The 20,174-nt window shown below is 45.0% G+C and overlaps 1 protein-coding gene across 2 annotated transcripts in view; it reads left to right on the forward strand.

Annotated features, from left to right (window-relative positions):
- slc4a2a (solute carrier family 4 member 2a) overlaps positions 1–18,941 on the forward strand; it is a 26,636-nt gene extending 7,695 nt beyond the window's left edge. The window contains exons 1-17 of one of the 2 annotated variants that reach the window (XM_065953450.1): positions 1,802–1,906; positions 5,372–5,552; positions 7,665–7,800; positions 8,460–8,607; positions 9,495–9,591; positions 9,671–9,855; positions 9,965–10,184; positions 10,950–11,153; positions 11,251–11,399; positions 11,905–12,099; positions 13,196–13,405; positions 14,251–14,340; positions 14,428–14,594; positions 14,683–14,936; positions 16,350–16,519; positions 17,827–18,000; positions 18,577–18,941. In XM_065953450.1, the coding sequence (XP_065809522.1) occupies positions 1,871–1,906; positions 5,372–5,552; positions 7,665–7,800; positions 8,460–8,607; positions 9,495–9,591; positions 9,671–9,855; positions 9,965–10,184; positions 10,950–11,153; positions 11,251–11,399; positions 11,905–12,099; positions 13,196–13,405; positions 14,251–14,340; positions 14,428–14,594; positions 14,683–14,936; positions 16,350–16,519; positions 17,827–18,000; positions 18,577–18,657 (2,697 nt within the window). In that variant the 5' untranslated portion in view covers positions 1,802–1,870 and the 3' untranslated portion in view covers positions 18,658–18,941. Of the gene's footprint in view, positions 1–1,801; positions 1,907–5,371; positions 5,553–7,664; positions 7,801–8,459; positions 8,608–9,494; positions 9,592–9,670; positions 9,856–9,964; positions 10,185–10,949; positions 11,154–11,250; positions 11,400–11,904; positions 12,100–13,195; positions 13,406–14,250; positions 14,341–14,427; positions 14,595–14,682; positions 14,937–16,349; positions 16,520–17,826; positions 18,001–18,576 lie in introns of those variants that run through there. The other variant, XM_065953449.1, reaches the window with a different exon arrangement.
- Positions 18,942–20,174: the final 1,233 nt, after the last annotated feature.

The following is a 20,174-nucleotide window of genomic DNA, read 5'->3' on the forward strand; positions in this document are numbered from 1 at the left end:
CAGACAGGTAGAGTCAGACAGGTGTAAAGACAGACAGGTAGAGTCAGACAGGTAGAGACAGACAGGTAGAGTCAGACAGGTGTAAAGACAGACAGGTAGAGTCAGACAGGTAGAGACAGACAGGTAGAGTCAGACAGGTGTAGAGACAGACAGGTAGAGTCAGACAGGTGTAGAGACAGACAGGTAGAGACAGACAGGTAGAGTCAGACAGGTAGAGACAGACAGGTAGAGACAGACAGGTGTAGAGTCAGACAGGTAGAGTCAGGCAGGTAGAGTCAGACAGGTAGAGTCAGACAGGTAGAGTCAGACAGGTGTAGAGACAGACAGGTAGAGACAGACAGGTAGAGTCAGACAGGTAGAGACAGACAGGTAGAGACAGACAGGTGTAGAGTCAGACAGGTAGAGTCAGACAGGTGTAGAGACAGACAGGTGTAGAGTCAGACAGATAGAGTCAGACAGGTAGAGACAGACAGGTAGAGTCAGACAGGTGTAGAGACAGACAGGTAGAGTCAGACAGGTAGAGTCAGACAGGTGTAGAGTCAGACAGGTAGAGACAGACAGGTAGAGACAGACAGGTGTAGAGTCAGACAGGTAGAGTCAGGCAGGTAGAGTCAGACAGGTGTAGAGACAGACAGGTAGAGTCAGACAGGTAGAGTCAGACAGGTGTAGAGACAGACAGGTAGAGACAGACAGGTAGAGTCAGACAGGTAGAGACAGACAGGTAGAGTCAGACAGGTAGAGACAGACAGGTAGAGACAGACAGGTGTAGAGTCAGACAGGTAGAGTCAGACAGGTAGAGACAGACAGGTGTAGAGTCAGACAGATAGAGTCAGACAGGTAGAGTCAGACAGGTGTAGAGACAGACAGATGTAGAGTCAGACAGATAGAGTCAGACAGGTAGAGACAGACAGGTAGAGTCAGACAGGTAGAGTCAGACAGGTAGAGACAGACAGGTAGAGACAGACAGGTAGAGTCAGACAGGTAAAGTCAGACAGATAGAGTCAGACAGGTAGAGACAGACAGGTAGAGTCAGACAGGTATAGTCAGACAGGTAGACAGGTAGAGTCAGACAGGTAGAGTCAGACAGGTAAAGTCAGAAAGGTAGAGACAGACAGGTAGAGACAGACAGGTAGAGTCAGACAGGTGTAGAGACAGACAGGTAGAGTCAGACAGGTAGAGTCAGACAGGTGTAGAGACAGCCAGGTAGAGACAGACAGGTAGAGTCAGACAGGTAGAGACAGACAGGTAGAGTCAGACAGGTAGAGACAGACAGGTAGAGACAGACAGGTGTAGAGTCAGACAGGTAGAGTCAGGCAGGTAGAGTCAGACAGGTGTAGAGACAGACAGGTAGAGTCAGACAGGTAGAGTCAGGCAGGTAGAGTCAGACAGGTGTAGAGACAGACAGGTAGAGACAGACAGGTAGAGTCAGGCAGGTAGAGTCAGACAGGTGTAGAGACAGACAGGTAGAGTCAGGCAGGTAGAGTCAGACAGGTGTAGAGACAGACAGATAGAGACAGACAGGTAGAGTCAGACAGGTAGAGTCAGACAGGTAGAGACAGACAGGTATAGTCAGACAGGTAGAGACAGACAGGTAGAGTCAGACAGGTAGAGACAGACAGGTAGAGACACACAGGTAGACAGATAGAGACAGACAGGTAGAGTCAGACAGGTAGAGACAGACAGGTAGAGTCAGACAGGTAGAGACAGACAGGTAGAGTCAGACAGGTAGAGACAGACAGGTAGAGACAGACAGGTAGAGACAGACAGGTAGAGACAGACAGGTAGAGACAGACAGGTAGAGACAGACAGGTGTTGGAAGGTAATCTACGAGGTGAGTGTGTTTGTGACTCAGTTGGTTTTGGTCGTCAGGATGGTCGGTTTGGACCTGAAGAATCGACACAGAAAGGTAGAGGCTGATTTATTATTATTATTCAATCAATCAATCTTTATTTGTATAGCGCCAATTAATAACAAAGGTTATCTCGAGACGCGTTCCAAAGAGCAGGTTAAAGACTTTATTCTTTTTCAAAAGAAGAATGGGATAGGGGGAGATGGGATAATGTGCAGGAAGAATTTCTCCTTTGTATTCCTGGCGTTCCTTTTGTCCTCACTTCCTCTCCGCTGAGGTGGAGGTCGGAGCAGACCGTGTATGAAGGAGGACGGCGGTGGTTGTAGGAAAGACACATTCCGATGGTGGTGGCTGGGCGTCAGGGTTGTCGGATGGTAGCAATGCCCAATCACCTCGTTGAAGGTTGGGGGAGCTCCGTCTGCTCAAGAGTCTGGCTTCTGCTGACGGGACAATGCCTACTGGGCTTCCTGGGCTTAATATGAGTTATTCTGAGTTATTCTGAGTTATTCTGAGTTATTCAGATTCAGATTCAGATTCAGATTCAGATTCAGATTCAGATTCAGAAAACTTAATTTATCCCAGAAGGGCAATTCCGTTTCACAACCTACCAAGCCATTGAAAAACGCAAAGACAACATAAAAGGAAACAAACACATCACCACAGCATTCAAACAGTTACATTCACATGTCAGTAACAACAGTTCAACAGACGAATAGGTCGTCAAGTGGGAAAGCCAACGCTATCAATCTACAATTTCCTAATACGATGACAGACTTGTTCAGCATTCAACAGACTGATAGCTGAAGGGATAAAAGAGTTGGAGTATCTATTTGTCCTCCTTGGAGGGGCAAGATAGCGCCGTCCAGAGGGCATTAAAGAAAACTCAGATGAGACAACATGTTCAGGTTGGTTTATGATCCCTTTGGCTTTCTGGACCACACGCTCCTTCCACAGGGAGCTCAAGTCTTTCAGCTGGACTCCAATAATCTTAGAGCAGACTTTTACGATGTGGTTCAAACTGTTCTTGTCCTTCACAGACAACCCATTGAACCAACAGATAAAAGAAAATGTTAAAAGACTTTCGATAAAATAATGATAAAAGCTACATAAAATGCTTTGTGAAACACTAAAAGAGTTCAGCCTCTGCATCAAATGAATTCTCTGTTGGTCTTTTCACGATTGACTCTGTGTTTTCAGAAAACTTAAATTCAGAGTCGAACACTGTCCCAAGGTATTTATATGAGTCCACTATTTCAACCTCTCCACCGTGGATAATGCTAGATTCAGGGTGACAACAGTTCTTCCTAAAATTTATGACTAATTCCTTGGTTTTCAGGACATTAAGATCCAGGAAGTTGTCATCTACAATTCTACAATTCACTTAGCAGACGCTTTTATCCAAAGCGACGTACATCAGAGAGTAAGTACAACACTAATCCATTCAAACACCGCCATGAAGCAGTGGGAGCAATGCAGGGTTAAGTGTCTTGCCCAAGGACACATCGGACATGTTGCTCAGCTGGGGATCAAACCCTTGACCTTCCGCTTGAGAGGCAACGACTTTACCAACTGAGCCACAGCTGTCCGCCCACTTAACAAAAGTTGGTAGAGCACCGCCATGGCCTGATTCTGAGCCCTGAAGGAGGGACAGCAGAACAGTGTCATCTGAGAACTTTACCAGATAACTGCTCTCTTGTGATGTTCTGCAGCTATCTGTGTACATGATAAAAAGCAGGGGGGACAGGACACAGCCCTGAGGGGAACCAGTGTTTGACATAATTATTTTCGACATTTGACCATTCATGAAAACCTGCTGAACTCTGTCTGTTAAAAAGTTTAAGAGCAACATTAAAATCTGACCAGGAAGTTTAAAGTGAGAGGATAGTCTCTCAATTAAAAAATGAGGCTACATTTTATTAAAAGCTGAGGAAAAGTCAGCGAATAAAAGTCTGGCATGGGATTTAGGTTTTTCCAGGTGTTTGTACACAGTGGCTAAAATGAAAACCTTGGCGTAGTCCACACCTTTGCCAGCTTGATAAGCAAACTGAAGTGGATCAAGTTGACCATTTATTAATGAGACAACTTCTGCTTTTAGGATTTTCTCAAATGTTTTCATAACAAGTGAAGTAAGAGCGACTGGTCTAAAATCATTCAAATCCTTAGGTTTAGCTGCCTTAGGCACAGGGATAATTGTGGATGTTTTCCAGATGGGGGGTATCCGGCCACACTCAGCGCACATCTGAAAAAGTTTTGTGAATATGTCACTGAGTTGGTCAGCACAGTGACGCAATGTGCGCCCACAGATGGCATCAGGGCCAGCAGCTTTTTTTGTATTAACTCCCTTCAGTAGAGCTGTGACAGTTCCCTGAGAGATCACAAAGTCATTCTGAAGAACAAGAGATTCTCTTACTATTGAAATATCATCCAAGAAATCAGACCTTTCCCAGCGAGAAAGAAATGAATTAAAAACATCTGCCAAGTCAGCATCATCCACACCATGTACACAGATAGGAGGCTTAGTCCCACAGGTGGACTGGTTAATTGATGCCATGGATTTTATTCCTTTCCAGGCTGCTCTGAGGTCACCACCACTGAACTGATCCTCAATTTGATTTTTATACTTAAGTTTTGCCTTCCTTATTTCCACCCTGACTTCTCTGGAGACAGCCTTTAACTCCAGGGGGTCAGCAGAGTAGAAAATCCTTTTCTTTTTATTGATAACTGATTTCAGTTCTTTTGTTACCCAGGGTTTATTATCCGGGTAAGTCAACACCTTTTTAGTTGGGATCAAGGAATCCACACAGAAGGTGATGTAAGACGAGACGGTGTCAGAAGGTTCATTAATGTCATCACAAACATCATAAAAACATTGCCAGTCTGTACATTCAAAACAGGACTGGAGAGATGAGATGCTGGCCTCTGACCAGATTTTTACAGTCCTCTCCTTGCACTCCAGGCGCCTAAAACAAGGTTTGTACGTGGGCATAAGGTAGACACTGTTATGATAGGAAGCACCCAAAGAAGGCAGAGGAAAAGATTTGTAAGCTCCACTTACAGAACCATAACAGAGATCAAGTGAGGTTTCCTTTTGTGTTGTAGCGCAAGTCACATATTGTTCGTATGTCCTCAATGTTTTATTTAACTTGCAATGATTAAAATCCCCCAGAATAAACTTGGGAGCATCTGGGCAGATAGAGTCGAGTTTGTGCATGACGTCAGCGATCAGTTGGGCAGCAGCTGACGCGTTGGCTCGAGGGTGAATGTACACTAACGTGTAAAACAGCTGCTGAAGTTCACGAGGCAGGTAAAATGGGCGGAATGGATCTGTTGGCACACTGACATTAACAGGACACACCTCTGACAAGGTGAACCTTTACCTTCTCTGGTTTCACTCCAGATTCAGGCATGGTAAATGAAAGGATTGCATGTGCATAGGTAAAGGTACACTTTTATTCAGGGGTCCATAGAAAAAGAATGTAAGTGAACGTGATGTCCTCATAAGACAGGTGTTTTTCTGTGCAGGTGTTTGTGGAGCTGAACGAGCTGGTGATCGACAGGAACCAGGAGCTGCAGTGGAGGGAGACAGCTCGATGGATCAAGTTTGAGGAGGAGGTGGAGGAGGAGACAGAGCGCTGGGGGAAGCCTAAAGTCCCCTCCCTCTCCTTCCGTTCCCTGCTGGAGCTCCGAAAAACCATGTCCCATGGTGAGGAGGAGGCTCTCTGCTGCCCCCTGCAGAGCATCACTGTCTCAACACATTGCCATGGTCAAAGTTATTATTAAAATCTCTTATTTAACCCTTAAACCACACTGATCAAATCAGTTCTGAAACCCACAGGTCCACAACCCCTTACCCTCCAACAGAAAGATAAAACAGGGTGTCATCTGCATACAAGGAGAAATAGTACCAAAGTTTAACCTGAAAGAAGAGTTCTTATGTCAATCTGTGATGATGTCAGTGTGTGATGATGTCAATCTGTGATGATGTCAGTGTGTGATGATGTCAGTGTGTGATGATGTCAGTGTGTGATGATGTCAGTGTGATGATGTCAGTGTGTGATGATGTCAGTGTGTGATGATGTCAATGTGTGATGATGTCAGTGTGTGATGATGTCAGTGTGTGATGATGTCAGTGTGATGATGTCAGTGTGTGATGATGTCAATCTGTGATGATGTCAGTGTGTGATGATGTCAGTGTGTGATGATGTCAGTGTGTGATGATGTCAGTGTGTGATGATGTCAATGTGTGATGATGTCAGTGTGATGATGTCAGTGTGATGATGTCAGTGTGTGATGATGTCAGTGTGTGATGATGTCAGTGTGTGATGATGTCAATGTGTGATGATGTCAGTGTGATGATGTCAGTGTGTGATGATGTCAGTGTGATGATGTCAGTGTGTGATGATGTCAGTGTGTGATGATGTCAGTGTGTGATGATGTCAGTCTGTGATGATGTCAATGTGTGATGATGTCAGTGTGATGATGTCAGTGTGTGATGATGTCAGTGTGATGATGTCAGTGTGTGATGATGTCAGTGTGTGATGATGTCAGTGTGTGATGATGTCAGTGTGTGATGATGTCAATGTGTGATGATGTCAGTGTGATGATGTCAGTGTGTGATGATGTCAGTGTGATGATGTCAGTGTGTGATGATGTCAGTGTGTGATGATGTCAATGTGTGATGATGTCAGTGTGATGATGTCAGTGTGATGATGTCAATGTGTGATGATGTCAGTGTGTGATGATGTCAGTGTGTGATGATGTCAGTGTGATGATGTCAGTGTGTGATGATGTCAGTGTGTGATGATGTCAGTGTGTGATGATGTCAGTGTGATGATGTCAGTGTGTGATGATGTCAGTGTGTGATGATGTCAGTGTGTGATGATGTCAGTCTGTGATGATGTCAGTGTGTGATGATGTCAGTGTGATGATGTCAGTGTGTGATGATGTCAGTGTGTGATGATGTCAGTGTGATGATGTCAGTGTGTGATGATGTCAGTGTGATGATGTCAGTGTGTGATGATGTCAGTGTGTGATGATGTCAGTGTGTGATGATGTCAGTGTGATGATGTCAATGTGTGATGATGTCAATGTGTGATGATGTCAGTGTGATGATGTCAGTATGATGATGTCAGTGTGTGATGATGTCAGTGTGTGATGATGTCAGTGTGTGATGATGTCAGTGTGATGATGTCAGTGTGTGATGATGTCAGTGTGTGATGATGTCAGTGTGATGATGTCAGTGTGTGATGATGTCAGTGTGATGATGTCAGTGTGTGATGATGTCAGTGTGATGATGTCAGTGTGATGATGTCAGTGTGATGATGTCAATGTGTGATGATGTCAATGTGTGATGATGTCAGTGTGATGATGTCAGTGTGTGATGATGTCAGTGTGTGATGATGTCAGTGTGATGATGTCAGTGTGTGATGATGTCAGTGTGTGATGATGTCAGTGTGTGATGATGTCAATGTGTGATGATGTCAATGTGTGATGATGTCAATGTGTGATGATGTCAATGTGTGATGATGTCAGTGTGATGATGTCAGTGTGATGATGTCAGTGTGTGATGATGTCAATGTGTGATGATGTCAGTGTGATGATGTCAATGTGTGATGATGTCAGTGTGTGATGATGTCAGTGTGTGATGATGTCAGTGTGTGATGATGTCAATGTGTGATGATGTCAGTGTGATGATGATGTCAGTGTGTGATGATGTCAGTGTGTGATGATGTCAATGTGTGATGATGTCAATGTGTGATGATGTCAATGTGTGATGATGTCAGTGTGTGATGATGTCACGCTGTGTTCTCTTCAGGGGCGGTGCTCCTGGACCTGAAGCAGGGGACTCTTCCGGGGATCGCTCAGCAGGTGGTGGAGCAGATGGTGATCTCTGATCAGATCAAAGCTGAAGACAGAGCCAACGTCCTGAGAGCCCTGCTGCTCAGACACAGGTCCAAACATCAATCTGTCAATCATCTTTCAATCATCAATCTGTCAATCATCCATCTGTCCAGTGTCGGCTGGTGCATTGATCTCCAGAGCGGGCACAAGTTGTCACAGATGGACGGGGATGTGTAGCCTCGTGTGTTAGCCTGATACTAACACATACTTGAAAACGGCATTAACTGGCTAACAGAATTAGCATCCCGATAATTTTAACTTATGAAACAATCTATTTACTGAACATATTAAACAAACAACACCATATGCACAGACACATTTAAAAAACTGCTGACCCATGCTCTGCTAGTCTGATCCACCTTTATAAACAGTCAATGCTCTGATCCAGTGACGCTGCGTGACTCGGTCTTTATGTCTATGTTCATGTGACATGTCCTGCTGCTCTGTTCTTGTGTGTAATGCGTTCATGGAAGAAGATTGGCCTGCTCAAAAGTCACAAAAAGTTTTAATGGATCAGAACTTTTAGACCTCTAAGGGCCTATCTTCTTCCTTAGTCAGCTGATTTTGCACTACGCTGCACTACACTGTGATATGCATGACTACCTCCTTTTTCTAATGCGTTCATGGACACATTTTTACCTGCGCTCCTAAATGCTCCTGTCTCTGAACATCTTTTCACTGATGTATTTTGTTTTATTTTTGTGTTCAGCCATCCCAGTGATGAGAAAGACCACAGTCTGTTCAGCAAGAACATCTCTGCAGCCAATGTGGCCAACTTGATTGACAGACACATTGGCCAATCAGAGCACTCCACCAATGTGACCAATCACAGAGAGGCTGATGGAGAGAAAAACAAGGTAAGCAAAACAACAGATCAGATAAGTTCTGTTTCTCTGTTATTGAGTATTGGTACATTATCCCTTAAATGACACATTATTACAACTCTGACTCTAAAGGTTTAAGTCAAGGTCACTAATGTTTCTTTAGTTTTGATGATGATGACGATGGTCTCCATATTATTGATGATTCTAATGTCCTGTAAATGTGTTTGTCTTGATGTGTCATGACTGTGGTTTATGTTTCATGTTCTGCAGAACAGGAACATGCTGGAAACCAGTTTTTATACTGAGTCAGGCCCGTTAAACTGAAATTCTGATGGTAATGACGATGGTTTTATTTGATAATGACGACTTTGTGCAATGCCTGTCAGGACCTGTGGGTCCAATCAGACACAAAGCTGATCGTTTGCTCCTACTGACATTGTTTCCTTTTTTCTAGATCCTTGCTTGTGTTGTACTTACTGTCTGATGTACGTCGCTTTGGAAGCGTCTGCTAAGTGAATTGTAGAATTGTAGTTTTGTCCCTGTTTAATATGTCAACACCTAATAAGAGTTCAGTTACAAAGTAAGACAAAGGCTATCCCATTAAGGTTAAGTCCAATATGTCATATCACTTGGAGATCATGATGAACGGGTTCTTGGTGACTAGAAGAGGAACTGAGAGGTTCATGAAGCAGGTTCCTCACTTTACCCAGCTCACACCTGTTCAGGATGAGATTCAGTTGGTGTTTTAAATCCATCTCAACACTGATAACCTGAAAGTCAGAAAGGGTGGAAGAGAATAGGGTGTCATCAGTGTAGCAGTAATATTTCATGTACATGAAGTATCCACAGACCTTATTGGGTTTCTGATGGTTTACTTTTAGCCATTTTATTTGATTTAATGAACAAACTTGTGTGTCCAGAAAGAAGCCCTGCCCCTCTGTCACTCCAGATCCAAACATGAAGAGAAGCTGATGGAAAAGATCCCGGAGAGAGCGGAGGCCACTGTTGTCCTTGTGGGTACGTGTAACAAGGTTGTAGGCATGTTGTAGAGCAGCAGGCTCGGTGGGTTTACTGCTTCCCTCTGTTGTGTCTGCAGGCAGTGTAGGCTTCCTGGACCAGCCCTCCATGGCCTTCGTGAGGCTGCAGGAGGCGGTTCTGTTGGAGTCGGTCCTAGAGGTTCCTGTCCCTGTGAGGTTCCTCTTCCTCCTGTTGGGCCCGCCCACCGCCAACATGGACTATCACCAGATTGGACGATCCATCTCTACGCTCATGTCAGACAAGGTGAGTCTCTGTAGCTGGCTGGATTCCACCACCAGATGGCGCTTAATAATAAATCACTCTTCTGAAGCCAATTAAACCCAACTGATGTAGCAAATGTTGCCTCTTTCAGCACTTTCATGAGGCTGCGTATCAGGCTGACGACCGCCAGGACCTGCTGGCAGCCATCAACCGTTTTCTGGATTGTAGCGTGGTCCTCCCTCCCTCTGAGGTCGGCGATGATGAAATGCTTCACTCAGTCGCTCGCTTCCAACGAGAAATGCTCCGAAAGAGGGAGGAGGAGCAGAGCGGGAAACTGCAGGAGAAACAGAGCAGCACTCAGCAGGATGAAGGTTGGTTAGCACAGGAACACATACCTGGAACTCTTTTAAGAATATTTTTTATTAACAACAATATTGTCTTTTCATTTGAACCCTTTTTAAATTATAGTAAAATACTGACACGAGGACAACCATGGTCAGCATCTTAAACCCATCGGCCACCAGAACAAATACTTGGATTCGATCATGCAGTTAAATATTTTGTATTGCTCACAAAATATGTTGCTGTACATTGTCAAAGTGCAAAACTCATGATCAAACTTTGTGAGTCGTTAAAAACACACTGAAAGCTTCCTTTTAATAAACGTCTTTTAACTCTTAACTTCCTGCTGAAGAAATAAATCAACATCCATGTCGTTGGTCGCCCACAGTGACAAACATCTGATTTTATTCATGGATAAATCTTTGAGGTTCAAAACTGATGTAGATCCAATAACACGACCTGCTGTTCTGCTGGTGACCCAAACCCTGACCCTCAACCTTGTTACCTATGTTATTATTTACTTAAATCCTTTCTTTGTAATCAAACGTAACAAACTTACAGAAGAGATCAAAGTAGAGTTAAAGCAGGAGCTCAGTTTAAAGAGGTCATCTCAGAAGATCTCGAACATGTTCTCTGTAAGATAAATCAGCCTGTCATCAGCTAATGGTGAATACTTCATGGATGGACATGGTCTTCCTGTGATCCTGGGATATCATGGACAATCCTGCTCTCATTGTCTTGATGTCATTATAAAGTTTTGATGTCAGATCAACAGTCTCATTCTGATCTTTCAGATTCTCTTGTTCCCTCCAAACACGGAGACGAGCCCCTGAAACGTTCAGGCCGTCTCTTCGGAGGTCTGATCAAAGATGTGACTCGACGTTACCCTCAGTACCTCAGCGACCTTCAAGATGCTCTGAACCCGCAGTGCATGGCCGCCATCATCTTCATCTACTTCGCAGCACTGTCACCTGCCATCACCTTCGGTGGACTCCTGGGTGAGTCTGGACATGTGGACAGAAACACGGGACAGGGTAACACCAAGATATTTAACTTTAATGGTTGTATTGCTGTGATCTGTTTCCTGTGACACAGGTGAGAAAACAGACGGTCTGATTGGTGTATCTGAGCTGATAGTCGCCACGTCGCTGCAGGGTATAGTCTTCAGCGTCCTGAGCGCTCAGCCTTTGCTGATCATCGGCTTCTCTGGACCGCTGCTGGTGTTTGAAGAGGCTTTCTACACTGTGAGCTCACACACCCGTGTAACAGTCTCACAGCAGCAGAGTGTGTCCCTGTTACTTTGGACAGAAGTCACTGGAACAGATAGTCTGTATCTCTGACTCTTTATCTGAAATCGGTGTTGTTCTTTAGGATTCTGTTTGGAGCCTCTTTTGTTTGTCTTGTTTTACCTTTTCTTCACAGAGAGGTTTGAAAGGTTCCCTCTGAAACAGCAGCTTGACAAAAGACTCTCTGTCTTTCCTAAAACATGCATTTCAATTCCAAAGTTCTGATTACAGCAAGTATTGTGATAAATCTGAAGAATCCAGCCCTGAGAGTATGAAGTGTGTAATCTTTTGAGGGGATGTGTCTGACCTGAGACCTGTGCTGTCAAGATCATTTAACATCATCCCTCTGTGTCTGACATATCACTGAATCTATAGCTACTGCTCCTGAATGCTGCTAACCAAAGTATCTTACTCGCTCCCATGCTTGCTGCCTCCTGAACCCGTCCTGTGTGTGTCTGTGTAGTTTTGTAAAGATAACGGGATCGAGTATCTGACAGGCCGGGTGTGGATCGGGTTCTGGCTGGTGCTGATCGTAGTCCTGACTGTGGCCTTCGAGGGGAGCATCCTGGTCCGCTTTGTTTCCCGTTTCACTCAGGAAATCTTCTCCTTTCTCATCTCCCTCATTTTCATCTACGAGACATTCGCCAAACTGATCAAGGTGAGGTCAAAGGTCATCAATATGCAGCTGAAATATTCCTGCATGGAGAAACAAACTTAGTAGTTTGTTCTGGTTGACTCGGGGCTTTTCTGGGCGGAGCTGGTGTGTTTCCTCCAGCCAATGAGAGCGCAGCAGGTGAGTTTAGGAGTGGATACAATTCAGCGATTGGACGAGATTCAAACCGGTGAATATGACGGACGTGGACGTAGCAGCAAAGAAGAGAAAATATAATGAGAGTGAGGAGAAACACCAAGTGGATAAAGCTCGTTCTAAAATGAGGGTGAACCTTGTGTTGTCTTTTACCTGTAGACGTGGAGTTGATCTACTTCCTGTTTGACAGGCAGGTGACAAACACCGGCGGTTAGCTTGTGCTAGTTTGTGGTAGCTTGGGCCCGGTTTGAATGTTGTGTTTACAAGCTTCAACCAACATTTGTACTTACTCTACCATTACGAAGGGATGCACATTTGAAAACATGCAAATGTCCCAAACAAATGCTATTATGGAAACGCAATGCAAATGAAAGAACCTGCTACAGATAGGGGGCGCTACTTTAACTCAGTCTGCAGAGCAGCACTCCATGTATAGAGGCTACCGTCCTGAACTCATTGGTAGCAAAGTCAACCCCAAATCTGGATGTCACCTCTCACTCTACCATCTCACGGCATAGGGCATTTAAATAGCCCTCGTTGGCGACCATACAAGGCTTTAGGTTTTACAAACTAGTTATGTTAGCTTAAGGATATATGATATTATTGTAAATTACATTATCTTGATAATATTTAGGTTTTAAAAAATAGGAAAAAGAGACAGGTCCATGTGTTACTAGGAGGGGTTTTGTTTTTGGTTCTCTATCCATCAATCCTGTTCTTGTGAACACAATATGTCAGGAACGCTAAAAGAGAATATCTTAAACATTAATTAGGCTCGTCCACACAGGTTCATGAATCAAAGAGTAGAATTTTGCAATCAGAGTTTAAATATCAAGGTATCGTGTCTCTAGCTCACCTGTTCATTGTGAACTCTGAACTCCGCTCAATGAGGCTGAAACGTGATGTAGAACTTATGGTTTCTATTTTTCTGTCTTTTTACCCCCAGATCTTTCAGGAGCATCCCCTTCAAAACTGTTACCATGGAAACAACACAGTGTCCTCATCTAAATGCAACTACACCGCAGCAGCAAGGGATTCTGGGAAGATTGTTGGAGAACCAAACACAGCCCTGCTGTCATTCGTGCTCATGGCTGGGACGTATTTCATTGCTTTCTACCTGCGCAAGTTCAAGAACAGCTCCTTCTTCCCCGGGAGGGTCAGTACACACTCTCATATACAGACACTGATGCAGAGGATAATACAGCTTTAACACAACTACATACAGGTTCAGTCTGAGGATACATCCATCCATCCCTCCACCCATCCATCCCTCCACCCATCCCTCCACCCAAACTTCCTTCTATCCATCCCTCAATAAATCCATCCATCCATTGGTCTTCCCTCCATCCATCAATCTATCCATCCCTCCATCCATCCATCCACCCATCCATCCCTCCATCAATCCCTCCACCCATCCATCCATCCATTGGTCTTCCCTCCATCCATCAATCCCTCCATCCATCAATCTATCCATCCCTCCATCCATCCATCCACCCATCCATCCCTGCATCAATCCCTCCACCCATCCATCCATCCATTGGTCTTCCCTCCATCCATCAATCCATCCATCCCTCCATCCATCCCTCTATCCCTCCACCCACCCATCCCTCCATCCATCCCTCCATCCATCCATTGGTCTTCCCTCCATCCCTCCATCCATCCATCCATCCATCCATTCCTCCATCCATCCATTGGTCTTCCCTCCATCCATCATCCATCCATCATCCCTCCATCCCTCCATCCCTCCATCCATCCATTGGTCTTCCCTCTATCCCTCCATCCCTCCATCCATCCATTGGTCGTCCCTCCATCCCTCCATCCATCCATCCATTGGTCTTCCCTCCATCCATCATCCATCCATCCAATAAAATATGAATTAATCACAAAACACACAGAATGATCAGAAGGATTTCCGACTTGAGCAGTTGTTTGAATCATCACTGTCTCAGGTCATTCATTGGAGAGGTCATTCACAGCTCCTCTGTTCTGTTTGTGTTTTAGCTCCGTCGGATCATCGGTGACTTTGGTGTTCCCATAGCAATCCTCATCATGGTTCTGGTGGACTACAGCTTTGAGGACACCTACACCCAGGTTTAAGGATGCACTAAGAGAATCCTGTGTTCATTTATAAACTGAAAACTCAATCATTACAGTAACCTTCTCCTTATTGGTGAACAGAAGCTGAACGTGCCCAGTGGATTCTCAGTGTCCAGTCCAGAGAAGCGTGGTTGGCTAATTTCTCCTCTGGGGTCGGACGGGCAGTTTCCTGTTTGGATGATGGCCGCCAGCATCCTTCCTGCCATCCTGGTCTTCATTCTCATCTTCATGGAGTCTCAGATCACAGCGTACAGCACTGTCTTCGTTTTCTTTGCTTGATTTATGGTTTACATTCTTTTGTTTTGACGTGAATAACAAATGTTTATTTCCTGTCAGGTTGATCGTCAGTAAGAAGGAGAGGATGCTGGCGAAGGGCACTGGTTTTCACGTGGACCTCCTCATCATCGTGGTGGTGGGTGGGCTTTCAGCAATGTTGGGGTTGCCGTGGTTATCAGCCGCCACGGTTCGCTCTGTCACACACACCAATGCCCTCACGGTCATGAGCAAAGCTGTCGCCCCTGGAGACAAACCACGCATCGAGGAGGTGAAGGAGCAGAGGGTGACCGGCTTCCTGGTGGCTGTTTTAGTTGGTAAGACTGTGGCGGTCACGTTATTCTACGAACATCACTGCTTTTAGCATCTCTATCCTCGTCTGTCCTGTCTCTCACCTGATTAAGACCTCTCCCTGATCGTCCTGTCTGTGACCTGTGTGTGACCTGTGTGTGACCTGTCTGTGACCTGACTATGACCTCTCCCTGATCGTCCTGTCTGTGACCTGTCTGTGACCTGACTATGACCTCTCCCTGATTGTCCTGTCTGTGACCTGTCTGTGACCTGACTATGACCTCTCCCTGATTGTCCTGTCTGTGACCTGTCTGTGACCTGTCTGTGACCTGTCTGTGACCTGACTATGACCTCTCCCTGATCGTCCTGTCTGTGACCTGACTATGACCTCTCCCTGATCGTCCTGTCTGTGACCTGTCTGTGACCTGTCTGTGACCTGACTATGACCTCTCCCTGATCGTCCTGTCTGTGACCTGTCTGTGACCTGACTATGACCTCTCCCTGATTGTCCTGTCTGTGACCTGTCTGTGACCTGTCTGTGACCTGTCTGTGACCTGACTATGACCTCTCCCTGATCGTCCTGTCTGTGACCTGTCTGTGACCTGTCTGTGACCTGTCTGTGACCTGTCTGTGACCTGACTATGACCTCTCCCTGATCGTCCTGTCTGTGACCTGTCTGTGACCTGACTATGACCTCTCCCTGATTGTCCTGTCTGTGACCTGTCTGTGACCTATCTGTGACCTGTCTGTGACCTGACTATGACCTCTCCCTGATCGTCCTGTCTGTGACCTGTCTGTGACCTGTCTGTGACCTGACTATGACCTCTCCCTGATCGTCCTGTCTGTGACCTGTCTGTGACCTGTCTCTGTCGTGTCTGTGACCTGTCTTTGACCTGTCTGTGACCTGTCTTTGACCTGTCTGTGACCTATCTGTGACCTGTCTTTGACCTGTCTGTGACCTGTCTTTGACCTGTCTGTGACCTATCTGTGACCTGTCTGTGACCTGTCTGTGACCTGTCTTTGACCTGTCTGTGACCTGTCTTTGACCTGTCTGTGACCTGTCTGTGACCTGTCTTTGACCTGTCTGTGACCTGTCTGTGACCTGTCTGTGACCTGTCTTTGACCTGTCTGTGACCTATCTGTGACCTGTCTGTGACCTGTCTGTGACCTGTCTTTGACCTGTCTGTGACCTGTCTTTGACCTGTCTGTGACCTGTCTTTAACCTATCTGTGACCTGTCTTTGACCTGTCTGTGACCTGTCTTTAACCTATCTGTGACCTGTCTTTGACCTGTCTGTGACCTGTCTTTAACCTGTCTGTGACCTGTCTTTGACCTGTCTGTGACCTATCTGTGACCTGTCTTTGACCTGTCTGTGACCTGTCTTTAACCTGTCTGTGACCTGTCTTTAACCTGTCTGTGACCTGTCTCTGTCCTCTCAGGTCTGTCCATCGTCATTGGGGAGGTCTTACGTCAGATCCCTCTGGCAGTTCTATTCGGGATCTTCCTCTACATGGGTGTGATGTCACTGAACGGGATCCAGCTCACTGACAGACTCATCCTGCTGCTGATGCCCCCAAAGTACCACCCCGACCAAAGCTATGTCCGCAAGGTTAGCCTCCCCCTGATCACGTATATCACACCCCCCGTCAGACTCTTCTAGTGACTTCTCTGGATACATGTCCCTTACTCAGATTGTAACAGACTCACAACTCAACAGAATCACCAAATACCTTTTGATGAACTTTCATTAGACTAGAAATGAATTTAGGTCCATCAATTATTCCCTGACATGTCAGGTGTTGTTGGTTTTTACATGCAGGGACATTTTCAGTTTCACTGAATCGTCATTTGGAAAAGTAAATCGTGACTTGGACCTGAAGTAGTGAAGTGAAGTACATGCCTTGGTTTGGGTGACAGATGGGTGAGACTGTCAGATTGGTCGCCGTAGCAACAGCTGTAGCAACAGCCGTAGCAACAGCCGTAGCAAAAGCTGTAGCAGGGGTGTTGTGGTTCAGAGGGAGCTGAGCCTGAAGACAGGGTTTTAGATTTACAATCGATCTTCGTTCTAAACCTCACCTGTGGTCATGAAAAATGAGATCACAGATATATCACCAGAAGCGAGTTTCCTCTGCAGGGTGTCTGGACTCAGGATTAGGGCTCATTTATGCACTACGTCCATTACGCATATGGATACAGACAGATCCTTCTGTCTGTACTCTGGGTTCGGTTCGTCCGTATTTCTGCATGTTTACTGGATGCTAACGGATACAGATCAAACGTTGCACAGTGTAGCCAACAGTTGGAGAAGTGGAGGTCAGTGAGAGTGGATGCATTCTTTTACATCCATCCCAATGAGAAGGACACACGTGAGTATATACTGCAGGTTATATTGTTTAAAACATTAGTGTCTACTTTCATTGATAAAGGAAGCAGCCTTATATATGGGAGAGGAGCTCAGATATCTGGAGGAGTCATCAGGTAGGACCCCGATCTCACTGGAGGGATTGTATATCTCACCCCACTTTGGAACACCTCAGGGATGTCTGCGGTGAATTGCTCAGCCTGCTGCGACTTGATCCAGGATACTGAAATAAAATAGAAATGTAACTTGAAAAGGTTATGACTTGGGTCTTGTTTCTCTTGGATCCTGATTTGGGGAATTTTTAATGTTGACTTTACTTTAATTCTGACCAGGGTCTTGTTCATTGACCTGAACTGGACTTGGACTTTACTTGGCACTTGTATGGGAATTGATATGAGGCATGTTGCCCTGATTATGACTAGGCTAGACTCTTGTTGGACTTGGAATTTATTAAACATCTAGTCCAAGTCAATCTTTCAGACAACTGTGCGTGAACAGTCACCAACCTATAGATTGACCGTCGTCTCTCTCTGTGTGTCCATGCTCTGTTACAGGTGAGGACGCTGAGGATGCACCTGTTCACTATCGTCCAGCTGATCTGTCTGTCTGTCCTGTGGGTTGTCATGGCGACAGCAGCCGCGCTGGCGTTCCCCTTCATGCTGCTGCTGACCATCCCTGTGAGGATGCTGGTGCTGCCCCGTATCTTCAGCTGGAGAGAGATTCAGAGTGTGAGTAACACAAGCCATCAGAGGGAACAGAGAGGTTAACCTTTTAGAGTAACATGCTAACTGTTAGCTAATGTTAGTCTTATTGAACAGCTGAACGTTTAAAGATCATAAACACTAAATGTTTGTGCTCGTTGCCAGAAGACACGTGGAATTAGCAGCTAGCATAATATAGCCCTGCCATGCTAACTGTTTGTAGCATGTTGAAGTAGCTGCATTCTAGAACTTCTGATACCTAGCATATCTACCTGCTTATATAATGATGTGTAACGTCCTGTTATTATGCTAGTTGTTCTGAGTTAGCTGGTCTGTATTAAATGAAATAGTTTGACATGTTCTATTCACTAGCTGTTTATGGTTAGCTAAAGTTAGCTAGTCAGTATTAGCATAAATAATATGATGTTGGATATGCTAGCCATCTACTGTACAGTTTGCTGGTGTTAGCTGGTCCACATTAGCAAAAACAGCTTAGTTATGGTAGTTACAGTTATAGTAGTTGAATCTTGTTCGTATCATTAACCCCATCCTGTTACCATGACAACAACCTGCAGTCCTGACCTCTGACCTCTGGTCCTGCAGCTGGATGCTGATGATGCAGAGCCTCACCTGGAGGAGAAGGAGGGGCAGGACGAGTACTCACAGCAGCAGATGCCTGTGTGACCAGTCTGCAGCCTTGTGATTGGCTGATCCACCTCCTTCATTAGCATATCCAACATGTATCCTGTAGCATTGCTTGAAAATCCTGTTTTTTATGAATCCGACTTTGTCTTCTTGATTCATGGGACGGTCTCGTCTCCGACTCTGATGATGCTGCTCAACAAACCGCTTCAATCTGAACTCTATTCTCTGTCGTTTGTTTTAAAGATCAAACTAACTGAACGCAGTCCGTCCTACTTTTGTCCCATGCTGAATGTTTCTATCAATAAAGGCAAATTCATGATTAACATTTAGATTTCTTCCCATTCATTTGTAGGTAACAGCATTATGAGACTTCCAGTCAATCACACGTGATCTGTCTGCACCCAACATGTCGCCTGTCTGTCATCATGAACACGTCGTAAAACCAGTGTTATGGATCAGATTATGTTCTGACATTATCTCTGTGTCCTTTCTTTAAGATCAGGTCTCCTCGTCTTTCAAACACACTGAGCAGGTGTTTGTCGTATAGCTCGTATAATGACCCCTGTGTGTCGTCTCCAGGATTTATCTGGGCCCCATGAACCGATCTCACATTGGGCCCCTCCCCCCCTGAGATAGGACTATAACCACACCTCCGCCACATTACTGATCCTTTAAGAGATTCATGTGAAGGTCGGGAACATTTTGAATGATCCATAGCAACAAGAAGTACCAAAGCTTAAATAAAACCGACTTCTATCTTTCATTAGACAGATGTCACAGTGATGTGTACTCGCCTTCACTCACTCACTCAGTACTTCTCCACTCCGCCTGCAAGACACAGAAAAATACAATAAGAGGAACTAATGGGCCCGTAACAGCCCTTAAAATCATCTGGATATTTCTTCCCCATACATCGCACCTGCTCTTCAGGCATTACCTGCCCTCCACCTTTTCTCCTTTCATCAAACCTCTGGCCACTAGGGGTCGCCACTCCCCTCCAGAGATAATAATATGGTTTTTTTTTGTTTGTTTTTTTATTCACCAAAACGTGCATACACACACTCACACAGCAAAAAAAAAAGAGCTACAAACAAGAGGGGAACTGTGGTACGATACAGTTTTGCAAGCAGATTTAGACAAAAACAAACAAACAAACAAAACAAAAGGAAAAGGGTCTGTAAATAAAATGAATGAATTAGACAAAATAAGTAAATGAGCAAACAGGAAAAAAAAAAACATGGGGACAGTATAGTAACAAAATGATGTCAAATAAAACTGGTGGGATAGGTTGTACACATGGTGACTATTTTTGGTGTTATTTGTTTGTTTTTGTTTTTCACTCTGTATGGGTGCTAACATGATGAAATACAGACTGTTCGTAAATGATATTATATATAATAATAAGTTAAAGAGCTGAGGCAGCATCGCTCATGTGTGACAGACAGCATGTTGAACAACATTAAAGATCTGGAACATTATTATTATTACGGCGTCACTTTTTAATGGTGCACTGTCACTCTACACTGGCTAAGCCCCGCCCCCTGCTCTGACCAAAC

Source organism: Labrus bergylta, chromosome 4, assembly GCF_963930695.1.
Source record: "Labrus bergylta chromosome 4, fLabBer1.1, whole genome shotgun sequence".
Classification (NCBI taxonomy): domain Eukaryota; kingdom Metazoa; phylum Chordata; class Actinopteri; order Labriformes; family Labridae; genus Labrus; species Labrus bergylta.